This window comes from Mauremys mutica, chromosome 11, assembly GCF_020497125.1.
Source record: "Mauremys mutica isolate MM-2020 ecotype Southern chromosome 11, ASM2049712v1, whole genome shotgun sequence".
NCBI lineage: Eukaryota > Metazoa > Chordata > Testudines > Geoemydidae > Mauremys > Mauremys mutica.
In genome coordinates, this window is record NC_059082.1 from 177033 (window position 1) to 193177 (window position 16145).

Genomic DNA, 16145 nt, shown 5'->3' on the forward strand with positions numbered 1-16145 from the left:
CTGTTCAGTATATTCATAAATGATCTCAAAAAAGGGGTAAACACTGAGGTGGCAAAGTTTGCAGACAATACTAAATTACTCAAGAATGTTAAGTCCAAAGCCGTCTATAAGGGATCTCTCAAAACTGAGTGACTGGGCAACAAAATGGCAGATGAAATTCAATGTTGATAAATGCAAAGTAATGCATAATGGAAAACATAATCCCAACTATGCATACAAAATGATGGGATCTAAATTAGCTGTTACCGCTCAAGAAAGCGATCTTGGGAGTCATTCTGGATAGTTCTCTGAAAACATCTACTCAATGTGCAGCATCAGTCAAAAAAGCTAACCATTAGGAAAGGGATAGATAAGAAAAATATCATAATGCCACTATATAAATCCATGGTACACCCATACCTTGAATAACTACGTGCAGTTCTGGTTGCCCCATCTCAAAAAAAGATGCATTAGAATTGGAAAAAGTAAAAAGAAGATCAATGGAAATGATTAGTGGTATGGAACAGCTTCCATATGAAGAGAGATTTAAAACACTGGGATTTTTCACCTTGGAAAAGAGACAATTAAGAGGGCTTATGATAGAAGTCTATAAAATCATGAATGGTGTTGAGTGAATAAGGAATTGTTATTTACCCCTTCACATAACATACAAACCATGGATCACTCAATGAAACTAATACGCAGCAGGTTTAATACAAACATAAGGAAGTACTTCTTCACACACTGCACAGTCAATCTGTGGAACTCATTGCCTGGGGATGTTGTGCAGGCTAACAGTATAACTAGGTTCAAACAAGAATTAGAGAAGTTCATGGAGACTATTAAACAAGATGGCTAGGGATCCAACCCTGTGTTTTGGGTGTCCCTAAGCCTGTGACTGCATGGTGCTGAGACAGAACAACAGATGATAGATCACTTGTCGGTCTTAGTCTCCACTGATTAATGGTCACTGATTAATGTAGCCTTGGCCCCTAACATTTGTAGCAAACTCCTAAGACGCTGTTGGGGAACACACTGGACTGGAAAGAGCTCAGGAAAGTTATTTCATCCTACTTACATATACAGAAGATTCCTTTTAATGCACAGGACTGAAAAATGTCATCTTTTCAAAGAATGAAATAGGAAAGAAATGAGTAGAAAATTCTGCTAGCCTAGAATCAGTCTTGCACACCTAGTGACTCTAGGAAACTCCAGAAACTTCTTTCTGGAAGGTAGCTTTAGGTCACATGTCCTCTCTTCACATATGGAGATTATTAATGTAGCCATGGAAACCATTTCTATTTTATTAGCATACACATAATAAGATCACATGACATTTAGAGGGCCATGTAAAAGAATCACAAAACATGTCTGACATGATTTCTTTGGACTATATTATAGCATCACAGTAACAGTTACAATTACAGTATTTATTCTGGACGATTGACATTAATTTATTATTATTTGTAGATTGAAAATGCACCCAAAATGTGTAAGGAACACATTCTCTAAAGTGTTTACTATAAAAAAAAAGAGAAGGAACGGGAAACACATACTATGTGATTCTTGCTTATACACCCAAAGGAGGACATCTGAGATAACATTTTAACTTCACTGCTAAGAAACGTCCTAACACTGCAGGGATGTGCCTGTTTTTGACATAAGATCACTGTAGTTCCTAACCTGGCAAGATCACTATTTTGCCAGATGACATTCAAAAAGGGCTTCTTATTGCAGTAATAAATCAAAAGGACAAGGAATATGGTAAGTGGTTCTCCCTGAAGTACAATCTGTAAGTTCAGATTGTGTTACAATTCCCAGAGGAAATGTAAATGTGTCTCCTAAAAGGACATGCGTGTCACTAATGGCTTGTCTACATGAAAACTTAGTTTGAGGGAAGCTGGGGTGTAAGTCTACCCCACACTAGCCTGCCATGCATTAAAAGTCCATGTGGACTCTGCTGCTGTGCATTAGAAGTTTCCTAGTGAACTTTAATCTACTCCTTTTTCAAAGCAAAGTAGGTCAAAGAGCACTAGAGAACTTTTAGTGTGTGGCAGCAGGGTCCGCACAGACACTCAGGCCTTGTCTACACTAAAGGGAAAACTTGCTCTAAGCTAAGCAATTTGAGTTATGTGAATAGCATAACTCAAAATCGACGTAGCTTAGATCTACTTACCGCAGGGTCCACACTATGCGATGTCAACGGGAGACGCTCTCCCATTGACTCCTTCTATTCTTCTCAATCAGGTGGAGTACAGGAGTGGAGATTGATCGGCGATCGATTTAGTGGGTCTTCACTAGACCCGCTAAATCAACTGCCAATGCATCAATTGACGTTTGGAAAGTGTAGACAAGCCCTCTGTGTGCAGCAGGCTACTCTGGAGTAGATTTATATCCCAGCTTGCTACGAATTAAGTGCTCATGTAGACAAGCCCTAATACAGATCCATATGACTCCTGTGTGTTTGACTCATCCAAACTGCTTCTTGAAATCTTGATCCTAATGAAGCTTTGTGTTGTATGTATATGTATGCATATTAGACCATAAAGTCAGAAAGGGGAGGGAGGAGCTAGCAAGTAGTGGTGTTCTTAGAAATCAATTTATCCTCGAGATCTTGCTTTCTGAAACTTGAAAGGGTTCTTTTGTTAATTCAACAAATTAAAAGCATTTCAGCCACAAATAAAAATGAATCAAATTATTCCAGTTTTAGTATGTTTATTTTCAAACACTAGTTTCTTAACCCTGGGCTTCAGTCAACTAAAGTTGTCTAGATGGGAATGGAATTATTGAAAGATTATCTCTGAAGAATTCATTTGTGTGTCTAGTTCCACACCTCCCTTAAAGGTGCCAAAACAGCCAGTTTTTACAGAATGCAAATGTGAACCCCAAATGAATGTTTCAAAATACAATTAAGCACCTACATGAGAGACTCAAGACATCACAATCATGAGTACAGTATACAAGTGTAAGGTAGCCAAAAATGCCTTTTTGGGAGTGGCAAAGTTTTGAATATCTAACACATTGGACCTTGCCCAGTTTCTCAGGTATTAAAGGCTATTTCTGATTTATGTTTCTCAAATCCTTTGTTTTCAAATTTATTTCTCACCTATTTCTTCCTGCTGAACTGTCTTTGTAAATAAAGCAAACAGGCATCACCAAGTGATCCAGCTAAGAATCTCATTATGCTCTTATGCACATCCCTGACGAAACCTTAAGGAGCAGATTCAGGAACAGGGGAGGAGCAGATAGAACATTACCTAAACGGGCACAGAAAAGAACTAGAGTCCACAATTTTACCATACTAAGAAGTGGAGTGCGGGGAGGAGACACACTTCTGAACTTGTGGCAAGAATTTCCTTCCTGTATACTGCAGTTGAGAAATACAGCATTAGCACTTGCTACATATTATTTCAACTCCAGTTCCCATTTTGTTGTAGCAGTTTATGTTAAAAAGGGGCATTGACCTCATCTCTTTGAGGCACTAGTGATCACCAAACCAGTCACTTGAGCCCCATGGATGTGTTTCACAGTCCCTGCCCCCAACAGCGGGTGGTACCCCGAAAGACCGGAAAGGACTAAACAGAAAACTGCTTTTTAGGGAGACTAGATGGTTCAAGGCCAGATAGTTAATTTTTATCAAGGCCCAAATTTCAAATTGTGATGCTTGAATAAAAAACGGTTACCTACCTCTTGTAACTGTTATTCTTCAAGGTGTGTTGCTCATGTCCATTCCATGTCAGGTGTGTGTGCTCACCACACGCACCGGAAGATTTTCCCCCCAGTAGTATCTGTAAGGCCCTCTGAGTATGCGCCAGCATAAGAGATGCTGCCCTCCTGTCCCAGTTCCTTCTTGCTGAAACTCCAACAGAAGGGAAGGAGAGTGGGTCATGGAATGGACATGAGCAATGCATCTCAAAGAACAACAGTTACAAGAGGTAGGTAACCCTTTTTTTCTTCAAGTGCTTGCTCATGCCCATTCCAAGTCAGGTGACTCACAGGAAGTGCCTCTGGAGGTGGACAGGAGTTCATGGATGTGTAGATTACAACACAGCTCTGCCAAAGCCAGCATCATCTTGGGCTTGCTAGGTGATGGTATAGTGTATCATGAAAGTATGGACAGATGACCATGTAGTGGCTCTGCAAATGTCCTGGATAGGGACATGTGCCAGGAAAGTTGTTGACGATGCTTGAGCCCTGGTCAAATGAGCTGTCACTGTTGGTGGAGCACGGCCTGTGCCAGCTCATAGCAGGTACAGATGCAGGGGGTGATCCAGGGATGACAGCAGGTGATCCTTCATTCTATCAGCCACCGCAACGAAGAACTGAGTAGACTTGTGGAAGGGCTTAGTCCGCTCAAAGTAGGAAGCCAGGGCGCATCTGACATCCAGTGTGTGCAGACCCCACGCCTTGGTGGAAGCTCGAAAGTAGAACCAGTGAGCCTGGGGGCGGGGATGAGGTTGAGGTCCCATTGGGGAATCAGATCCCGAACCTGCAGGAAGAGCCCTTCAAGGTCCTTAAGAAATCTGATGGTCATCGCATGTGAGAAGACAGACCTGCTGTCGACGAGAGGGTGGAAGGCTGATATGGCTGCCAGGTGCACCTTAATCAATGAGAGAGCCAGGCCTTGGTGCTTCAGGAAGAGCAGATAGTCCAGAATGGATTGTAAAGATGACTGAAATGGTGAGATGTTCCATTCCAACACCCAGCAGGTAAAGCATTTCCACTTGGTTAGGTAAGTAGCTCTAGTGGAGGGTTTTCTGCTTTCTAAGAGAACCCACTGGACCTGTCTGGAGCAGGCTTGTTCCTCAAGGTTTAGCCACACAGCAACCATGCTGTCAGGAGCAGGGAGGTTCGGTTGAGATAAAGCAGCCAACTGTGGTACTGCAAGAGCAGGTCCGGACGGCTTGGGAGCACCCAGGCAGCTGCCACTGCCAAGTCCATGCGCATGCCAAAACAATGTTGGTGAAGCCATGCCGGAGCTTTTACAATGACTCGTGATCTGTCCCTCTTGATCTTGAAGAGGGCCCTGTGGATGAGGGGAATGAGTGAAAAAGTGTACATGAGGAAGTCCCCCCATGACAGGAAAAAGGCATCTGAAAGTGAGCGTTCGTCGAGACAGTAGAGAGCAAAACCAGTGACATTTTCTGCTTTGTTTGGTAGCAAACAGGTCCACATGGGGTGTTCCCCACTTCTGGAAGATGGTCCTGACGACCTCCGGATGGAGGGACCACTCACGGGGAGAGAAGAAAGCTCTGCTGAGATGGTCTTCTAGAGAGTTCCGGACTTCCGGTAGATGTGAGGCTTCCAGATGGATGGCATGTTGAATACAGAAGTCCCACAGGCAAAGGGCTTCTTGGCAGAGGGCCGATGACCGTGCTCCCCCCTTGCTTGTTGACATAGGGCATCAAAATTGTGTTGTCTGTTAATATCTGCACTACTTTGCCCGAGAGCTGAGGAAGGAACACTTAGCAGGCCGGGTGGATGGCCCTGAGCTCTCTGATGTTTATATGTAATGACAGCTCCTCTCTGGACCATAGGCCCTGGGTCCTAAGGGGACCAAGGTGGGCTCCCCACCCTAAATCCGAGGCTGATACCAGAGACAGGGTGGGTTAAGGAGTCACAAATGGAAACCCTTCCATCATATTGTGCGGGTTCAACCACCTGCTAAGGAGGTAAGTACTTGCGGTGGGATCGTGAGGACCTTGTCCAAGTGATGCCTGACTGGGGAGTAGACCCATGCCAGCCATATCTGTAGGGGTCTGAGGCACAGTCTTGCATGCTGAACTATATAAGTGCATGCTGCCATGTGACCTAGCAGCCTGAGACAGACCTGGACTGTAGGGAGCAGGTAGGAGTGAGTTGAGCAATCAGATCTGACATTGCCCTAAATCTGGCTTCCAGTAGGAACGTTCTGGCTCGGGTAGAATCTAGGACCACTCCAATTAATGCTATCATTTACGTCAGAACCAATGCTGACTTCTGTTCGTTTATCAGAAGGCCCAGCTCTGGGCAGGTGGCTTGTACTATCATGATGCGGTGCTGAACATGTGCCCTCGAGTGACCTCTGATGAGCCAATCATCGAGGTATGGGTAGTTCTGAATACTCCTGCATCTGAGGTAGGCTGCGACCATGCATTTTGTGAATACTCTTGGCGTTGTTGCTAGGCCAAACAGGAGCACGGCAAACTCGTAGTGGGCTTGCCCGACTATGAACCATAGAAACCTCCGGTGGCCGTGAAAAACTGAAATATCGAAGTATGCATCCTTTAAGTCTAGGGTGGTGTACCAGTGTCCAGGGAGGGGATAATGGAGGCCAGGGAGACAGTGCAGAACTTCAACTTTTTGACGTATTTGTTGAAGCCTTGCAGGTCCAATAGGGGATGTAGACCCCCTTTTGCCTTTAGAATCAGAAAATAGCGGGAGTAAAACCCTTTCCCTCTCAGTTCTTTGGGAACTTCTTCTACGGCCCCCACTTGTAGGCTCTCTCCACACCTCCTGGATGAGCAGTTGCTTGTGAGAAGGGTCCCTGAAGGGGGACAGGGGAGGGAGGGATAGAAATAAATTGGAGGGTGTACCCAGCTGCTACGCTACTAGTGTATGTTTGGTTGGAAAACTGGGCTAAACCATCAAAGGGGAGGTCCTGGATGGATTGTTGGACCTCTGCAGATAAGCCAGCAGACTGCAGCCATGATGCCCAATGCATTGTCACAGCTGACACCATTGTCCTGGCTGAGGAATCAGCCACAGCAGAGGCCACCTGGAGGGATGCCCTTGCCACTGCCTTGCCCTCATCTAGTATGGCCAGGAACTCCTCCTGCCTGGATTCTTAGGGCAGGGAATCTGCGAACTTGGCCATGGAATGTATCAAAGTCATAGTGCCCCCACAAGGATTGGTGGCTTGAAATGCACAGTTGGAGGCTGGCCACTGAATAAACTTTTTTGCCAAAAAAATATACAGCCTCTTTGCATCCTTATTCTTTGGGATCGAACTGGTTTGGCCTTGCCTGTCCCTCTCAGAGGCTGCTGCGACTATCAAGGAGCCAGAGAAGGAGTGCATATAGAGGTATTCAAAGCCTTGGAAGGGATGTAATATTTCCTCCCTGCACATTTGGAAATGGGGAGCAGAGAGGATGGAGTCTGCCATAAGGCCTGGACCAGCTTAACAATGCCCTTGTGAACCAGCAAGGCGACCCTCGCTGGGGTCGCTGTGGCCAAAATGTCAAACAGGGTGTTGGAGGGCTCCATCAACTCCTCAGCACCGCGGAGATGGGGATTGCTGCACAGATTCCAATGCAGGCTTGCCCCTAGCTGGGATTGCCATTGGGGGTAGGGGTTCCCAGGACTTTTCCGCACATGGATCTGCCAGAATGTCCTTGGCAATTTGAAAGGCCTCAGGTGTAGTCGGCACCGTGAGGACACAGGCGCCTCTGCCACTACACAAGCCAAGAGGCCGATCCTGAAGTGGGCTTAGGAGCTTATCTAGCAAGTCTGCTGCCTGGCCATCCTCTAGAAAAGACAAGGTGCCTCTCTCAGATTCTTGTTCACCTATAATTTTCCCCTTGCCCTTCTGAGACACCAGGGAGTGGCCTCTCCCGTGCTTCTTATGCCTCTTGGACAGCACCAGGGATGGAGATCAGTGCCAGAAGGAGGCTGGCATCGGAGGGGCACTTTTCACCAATGCCAGGTTGGAGTGGGCTGGCTCAGAGGCCGGTGCGAGGGCTGACTCCATGAGGAGTGCTCGGAGTCTAATGTCCTGCTCCTTCTTTGTACACGATTTGAAGCTCTTGCAGATATGCTACTTGTTGCGTATGTGGGACACACTTAAGCACTTCAAACAGCTTTGATGGGGGTCACTAACTGGCATGGGCTTCTTATACCGGTCACAAGGCTTAAGGATTGGGTCATGCCCCATCCCTGGGTAATGTTCATAGGGGACTGCCTCACTACAATTAAGTACTACTTAACTAACTACCTACCTAAACTAAACTATATACACTAAAGAGTTAGAAGAATCATAGAATATCAGGTAGGAGGCCTGGAATTACTTCAAGTCAAAGTTGCAAAAACTATCAGAAGCCTGCATCCCAAGAAAGGGGGAAAAATCATAGGCAGGAGTTGTAGACCAAGCTGGACGAGCAAGCATCTCAGAGAGGCGATTAAGAAAAAGCAGAAAGCCTACAAGGAGTGGAAGATGGGAAGGATTAGCAAAGAAAGCTACTTTATTGAGGTCAGATCATGTAGGGATAAAGTGAGAAAGGCCAAAAGCCATGTAGAGTTGGACCTTGCAAAGGGAATTAATACCAAAAGTAAAAGGTTCTATAGCCATATAAATAAGAAGAAAACAAAGAAGAAGTGGGACCGCTAAACACTGAGGATGGAGTGGAGGTTAAGGATAATCTAGGCATGGCCCAATATCTAAACAAATACTTTGCCTCAGTCTTTAATGAGGCTAATGAGGAGCTTAGGGATAATGGTAGGATGACAAATGGGAATGAGGATATGGAGGTAGATGTTACCACATCCGAGGTAGAAGCCAAACTCGAACAGCTTAATGGGACAAAATCGAAGGGCCCAGATAATCTTCATCAAAGAATATTAAAGGAACTGGCACATGAAATTATAAGCCCATTAGCAAGAATTTTTAATGAATCAGTAAACTCAGGGGTTGTACCGTACAACTGGAGAATTGCTAACATAGTTCCTATTTTTAAGAAAGGGAAAAAAGGTGATCCGAGTAACTATAGGCCTGTTAGTTTGACATCTGTAGTATGTAAGGTCTTGGAAAAAATTTTGAAGGAGAAAGTAGTTAAGGACATTGAGGTTAATGGTAATTGGGACAAAAAACAACATGGTTTTACAAAAGGTAGATCGTGCCAAACCAACCTGATCTCCTTCTTTGAGAAGGTAACAGATTTGTTAGACAAAGGAAATGCAGTGGATCTAATTTACCTCGATTTCAGTAAGGCATTTGATATGGTTCCACATGGGGAATTATTAGTTAAATTGGAAAACATGGGGATCAATATAAAAATTGAAAGGTGGCTAAGGAACTGGTTAAAGGGGAGACTACAACGGGTCGTACTGAAAGGTGAACTGTCAGGCTGGAAGGAGATTACTAGTGGAGTTCCTCAGGGATCAGTTTTGGGACCAATCTTATTTAATCTTTTTATTACTGACCTTGGCACAAAAAGTGGGAATGTGCTAATAAAGTTTGCGGATGACACAAAGCTGGGAGGTATTGCTAACACAGAGAAGGATATCCTACAGGAAGATCTGGATGACCTTGTAAACAGAAGTAATAGTAATAGGATGAAATTTAATAGTGAACAGTGCAAGGTCATGCATTTAGGGATTAATAACAAGAATTTTAGTTATAAATTGGTGACACATCAGCTGGAAGTAACGGAGGAGGAGAAGGACCTCGGAGTATTGGTTGATCACAGGATGACTATGAGCCACCAATGTGATATGGCCATTAAAAAAGCTAATGCAGTTTTTGGATGCATCAGGCGAGGTATTTCCAGCAAAGATAAGGAGGTGTTAGTACCATTAAACAAGGCACTGGTGAGACCTCATCTGGAATAGTGTGTGCAGTTCTGGTCTCCCATGTTTAAGAAGGAAGAATTCAAACTGGAGCAGGTTCAGAGATGGGCTACTAGGATGATCCGAGGAATGGAAAACCTGTCTTATGAAAGGAGACTCAAAGAGCTTGACTTGTTTAGCCTAACCAAAAGAAGGTTGAGGGGGGATATGATTGCTCTTTATAAATATATCAGAGGGATAAATATTAGGGAGGGAGAGGAATTATTTAAGCTTAGTACCAATGTGGACACAAGAACAAATGGATATAAACTGGACACTAGGAAGTTTAGACTTGAAATTAGACGAAGGTTTCTAATCATTACAGGACTGAAGTTCTGGAACAGCCTTTCAAGGGGAGTAGTGGGGGCAAAAGACATATCTGGCTTTAAGACTAAGCTTGATAAGTTTATGGAGGGGATGGTATGATGGGATAGCCTAATTTTGGCAATTAGTTTGGCAATTGATCTTTGATTATCAGCAAGTAAGTATGCCCAGTGGTCTGTGATGGGATGTTAGATGGGATGGGATCTGAGTTACTACAGAGAATTCTTTCCTGGGTGCTGGCTGGTGAGTCTTGCCCACAAGCTCAGGGTTTAACTGATCGCCATATTTGGGGTCGGGAAGGAATTTTCCTCCAGGGCAGATTGGCGGAGGCCCTGGAGGTTTTCCTCTGCAGCATGGGGCACGGGTCACTTGCTGGAGGATTCTCTGCAGCTTGAGGTCTTCAAACCACAATTTGAGGACTTCAATAACTCAGACATAGGTTAGGGGTTTGTTATTGAAGTGGATGGGTGAGATTCTGTGGCCTGCATTGTGCAGGAGGTCAGACTAGATGATCATAATGGTCCCTTCTGACGTTAAAGTCTATGAGTCTATGAGGGTTGGAAGAGACCTCAAGCCTGACCTTAAAAACCTCTAAGGAAGAGATTCCACCACCTCCCTAGGTAACCCATTCTAGTGCTTCACCACCCTCCAAGTGAAAAAGGTTTTCCTAATATCCAACCTAAACCTCCCCCACTGCAACTTGAGACCATTACTCCTTGTTTTGTCATCTGCTACCACTGAGAACAGTCTAGATCCATCCTCTTTGGTACCCCCTTTCAGGTAGTTGAAAGCAGTTATCAAATTCCCCCTCATTCTTCTCTTCTGCAAACTAAACAATCCCAGTTCCCTCAGCCTCTCCTCATAAGTCATGTGCTCCAGCCCCCAATCATTTTTTGTTGCCCTCCGCTGGACTCTTTCCAATTTTTCCACATCCTTCTTGTAGTGTGGGGCCCAAAACTGGACACAGTACTCCAGATGAGGCCTCACCAATGTCGAATAGAGGGGAATGATCATGTCTCTTGATCTGCTAGCAATGCCCCTACTTATACAGCCCAAAATGCCTTTAACCTTCTTGGCAACAAGGGCACACTGCTGACTCATATCCAGCTTCTTGTCCACTGTCACCCCTAGGTCCTTTTCTGCAGAACTGCTGCCTAGCCATTCAGTCTCTGGTCTGTAGCAGTGCATGCGATTCTTCTGTCCTAAGTGCAGGACTCTGCATTTGTCCTTATTGAATCTCATCAAATTTCTTTTGGCCCAATCCTCTAATTTGTCTAGGTCCCTCTGTATCCTATCCCTACCCTCCAGCATATCTACCACTCCTCCCAGTTTAATGTCATCTGCAAACTTGCTGAGGGCGCAGTCCACGCCATCCTCCAGATCATTGATGAAGATATTGAACAAAACCAGCCCCAGGACCGACCCTTGGGGCAGTCTGCTTGATACCGGCTGCCAACTAAACACGGAGCCATTGATCACTACCTGTTGAGCCCAACAATCTAGCCAGCTTTCTATCCACCTTATAGTCCATTCATCCAGCCCATACTACTTTAACTTGCCGGCAAGAATACTGTGGGAGATCGTATCAAAAGCTTTGCTAAAGTCAAGGAATAACACATCCACTGCTTTCTCCTCATCCACAGACCCAGTTATCTCATCATAGAAGGCAATTAGGTTAGTCAGGCATGACTTGCCATTGGTGAATCCATGCTGACTGTTCCTGATCACTTTCCTCTCCTCTAAGTGCTTCAGAATTGATTCCTTGAGGACCTGCTCCATGATTTTTCCAGGGACTGAGGTGAGGCTGACTGGCCTGTAGTTCCCCGGATCCTCCTCCTTCCCTTTTTTAAAGATGGGCACTACATTAGCCTTTTTCCAGTTATCCGGGACCTCCCCTGATCGCCATGAGTTTTCAAAGATACATCACTGGTATGATTGCTTGCCGAAGCAAGAAGATGTTCCAACACCATCACCAGCAGTAAAAAGGAACTGAAGGGGGGAGGGGACGGCACCTCTTATGCTGGTGCATACGCACGCTACTGCAGAGGGCGCCAGAGCCAGCCCTACAGATACCACTGGGGGAAAAGTTTTCGGCACCAGTGCAGGTGGTGAGCACACACACCTGACATGGAATGGACATGAGCAAGCATTCGAAGAACTGTGTACTTAACCTGAGATATCTCAGACCTAATTTTCAGAGGTGTTAAGCATCCAAAATTTACAACTTCAGTTGATAACAGTGGGTGTGCTTAATCCCTTGAAAATCATGTCCTGTGTGTCTCAAAATGGGTACCACCACCCGCATCAGTGAATATTTTTGAAAATGTGTGTCTAAAGTATCAATCTACAGCACAGCATTAACTACATCACATCTGTGCCTATACTCCTACCAGTGACCCAAGTTTAGACTCTAGCTTGGGTAATATGAAATGAGTTCAGTATCTCTTCTACAAAACTTCATTTGTTCACATCAAAAAACACTCTTGCAGCATAGCATAGCATAGTTTAACATCATTTTCAGTCTCTGCTCAAGAGTGGCTCAGAACTTACCTAGAATCATTATGTGGCCAAGGTTATTTCCATGACTTGGCTTTAACGAGAGATCCAATCCAGCCCCTCCTCCCTAGCAGCTCCCCCATACCCAGTAAACTGACTAATCTTGATTATATACTTCTGGAATGGTCAGAGTCCTAAGGTACATTTGTAATGGAACAGATTTTAGAAAAGGAAGAGCCCTCCTAGTCCATGAGCCAGGAAACAGCATGTTCTCTTAGTGTTTTAAGATCAGGATCAAAAGGGCCTCAACACAGTGTGTATATGGGGAGCCTACGATTGGACTAAGTGGTGAGATGCACTCACAGAATTGGTGGGGGGGAAGGGGCAGGGGGAAGGTGCCAGAACTGGAGCAGCAGCAGGGGCTGTGTGGTGGTGTATGTACACCCCATTCCTTGTTGGGGTGGGCAGGGGGGTGTGCTAGTACTGCGGTTACAGCCTACCAGATTGAATCTCATCGTGGCAAGACCCGAGACAAGGGGCAGGGTCTAAGTGGCAGCCCTCAGGTACAGGGCATCGTGGTCTGGCGGCCAGAGTCAATATCGTGGCCGAGCGGCCAGAGTTAAAATGGCAGCCCTCAGACACAGAACAGTGTGCTCTAGAGGCAGTACCTGGGGGGCCATCACCGGGGGGTGCCGGGAGGGTGGCAGTCCGAGCCCACCCAACTCCACCAGGCCTGACCCAGGGCCCTAACATGGTGGAGTGGTTCACCACTAGGTCAGCGGGGAATCCCACCAAAAGAAGCTGATCTCATACAGATGGGAGATACCACTCTCTCTCACCCTCCCTGGGTCACTTCCTACCGCACTTCCTGAAGCTGCAGTCCGTGGGGCATCAGGGTCTCTGGGCTCCTCTGGGCAGGTAACTCCCTTGGACTTTGATGGCCACGGATCTCCAGCTCCCACAGGGAAGGGCTGTGATAGCTCTTCAGGGGGAGCCTCCACCAAAGATCCTTCCTCTCCGGCAGCCAACTCAGACTGAGCCAGGCTGCTCTCTTTTATACTAGCATAGCATTTGGAGCATGCCGCCTACAGTCTGAGGGGTGGGACTTCCTCCACCCGTAGTGTGAGATTAATCCCTTCAGGCCCAGTGTGAGATATGCATGCCCCCTCACAGGCTGCAAGTCAGGATTGAATGTCTTCAACAGAGGTGTAAAGGAGTCCGTTTGGACAGTTTGGCTGGCTCTAACTAGTGCTATTAACAAGGAGTTACCAGGAAGCATTTCTGCTTCCCTCTGCCCCCTGTCAATTTTCCTAAGAACATGAGAACCTATTTAGCATGTCTAATACTTGTGCCAAGAAGTAAAGACATACTGAATAAGCCTACAACAAAACTGGATCACAGACTGAAAGGTAAACCTATGCTCACATCCCATCACATTGCAGAGTCTGGTCCCAGGACTTCATCTGTCTATCTAGGTAAAGATGTTGCATTTGATACTATGGTATATGGAAATGCCTATACTTGCTCTCTTTGTCAGCAGTCGTGCTGTTAACACTTCATTATCAGAGAGCACTGAATTTACTCACAGATAAAATGAGCTCTTTTTATGTGCACCATATAGGCATCTCCTAATGCTAGAAAGACACCAACTGCCAAGGTCTCTCATCATGTGCCAGCTAGACCTCCAGCTACCTCCTTGTTAATAGTGCTACCCCCATCCCAGTGAATGTGAATCTGGTTTTGGCATTTCTTAGAATCCAAGTCATTCTAGTAGGAATGAAGTGGAAGCACTTACTCTCGTGCTCCTCATGCACCACTATGTTCACACGGTCCACACATGACTGGATATCATTCCATGTGATAAACTCATTCCCTCCTGTACGTGCCTGAGCTTTCAGCTTCATCAAATCATCGATATATCTGCCATACACAAGAGAAACAATAAGAGACATCATGTGGGCCTAAGAGGGCAATTTAGCTCGTAAGCCCAATAACAGTGTCCAGAACTAACATGCAAGGGAAGTGGCAACAGAAACAGCATGCAGGATAAACCTGGAACAAATGCAAAAAGGGGAAGGGGAGACATACCAAAGGCAGCTCACAAGAGCCCAGATCAATGCAACTGGCAGGGCGCCACAGAGAATGCATGCAAGACAGTGAGTCCAAGACCAGTGTGAAGACTGAGCGTGGACTTCATGTGAAAAGGGGGGTGGCATCAGCAACAGCATAAAAGAACCTAAATACAGCACTAATGTGAAGTCTGGGAAGAGACTTCAAGAGACTGTGCATGAGTATGATTAATATGAAGGGGTGGCATAAAATACAGTGCAAGAGAGCAAGCTCATGGGACCAGGCAAAAGGGGCACCAGTGACTAAATGTCATGATTAACAATTTGGGGAAAGAGAACATTAAAGGGTAAAAGAAAAAAAATGAAATATCAGGAGAATAATAATAATAATAATATAGGGAATATTGGGTGCACTGAGAGAGGCCACATCCATCTGTCACATGTACCCACCTCTGGGAGTTCTCATCTTCAATGTTGGTGAGCCCTGTGACTGGACTGCTCAGCTGTTTCCAAATTGTGTTCACATCCCCTGAATCCAAAGCCCTGTTAATCAGAGCCACAGACGACAGCATCTCCACCGCAACTGACAGCTCTGGATGGGTGAGGTTACCCTGCACGCAAAGAGGACAATGAGGATCACACATCCTTCACAAATTTATGCCATGTGAGGTGGACAGAATGTGGCAGTAGTTACAGTAACTGCAGTGAGTGAGTAAATGAGGACGACAAGGAGACAACACAGCAACTGTAAACTACAAGAAAAAGTATGTGGTGCAAGGAAGAGTAAAAGAATCACAAGTGAAACCAAGTAGGCAGAGCAAGTGATGTAAAAAATTAGAATCCACAGCTCCATACAGCTCAGAGAATACATCCCTGATTTACAGATTAAAAACATAAAAACAACCATTTTGGGTCAGATCAATGGTCCATCTAGCCCAGTATCCTGTCTTCTGGCCAATGCCAGATGCTTCAAAAGGAATGAACAGAACTGGGCAATCATCAAGTAATCCATCTCCTGTCATCCAATATCAACATCTGGCAATCAGAGGCTTAGGGACACCCAGAGCATGGGTTTGCATCCCTAACCATCTTAGCTAATAGCCACTGATGGACCTATCCTCCATAAACTTCTCTAATTCTTTCTTGAACCCAGTTATACCTTTGGCCTTCACAAAATCCCCTGGCAATGAGTTCCACAGGTTGAATGTGCTTTGTGTGAAGAAGTACTTCCTTTTGTTTGTTTTAAACCTGCTGCCTATTAATTTTACTGGGTGACTCCTGGTTCATGTGTTATCTGAAGGGATAAATAACATTTCCTTATTCACTGTCTCCACACTGTTCATGATTTTATAGACTTCTGTCATAAGCCCTCTTAGTTGTCTCTTTTCAAAGTTGAACAGTCCCAGTCTTTTTAATTTCTCCTCATATGGAAGCTGTTCCATACCCCTAAATCATTTTTGTTGCCATTCTCCATACATTTTCTATTTCTAATACATCTTTTTTAGATGAAACCACCAGAACTGCATGCACTATTTGAGGTACTAGGGTACCACGGATTTATATAGTGGCATTACATTGACTCTCATATTATCTATCCCTTTCCTAATGGTTCATAACATTTGGTTAGCTTTTTGACTGTCGTTGCACATTGAGTAGAAGATTACTTTCCTGTAATTGCAGGTTCTTTGATGTGCA

The 16145-nt window shown here is 45.1% G+C and overlaps 1 protein-coding gene across 2 annotated transcripts in view; it reads right to left on the minus strand.

Moving 5' to 3' along the window:
- The window catches only part of IQGAP1 (IQ motif containing GTPase activating protein 1), a 190134-nt gene that overhangs the window by 91974 nt on the left and 82015 nt on the right, over window positions 1-16145 (minus strand). For both annotated transcript variants that reach the window (XM_044981139.1, XM_044981138.1), the window contains exons 13-14: window positions 14901-15061; window positions 14177-14301 (exon numbers count right to left, since the gene is read on the minus strand). In XM_044981139.1, coding sequence (XP_044837074.1) covers window positions 14177-14301; window positions 14901-15061 — 286 coding nt within the window. The remainder of the gene's footprint in view (window positions 1-14176; window positions 14302-14900; window positions 15062-16145) is intronic.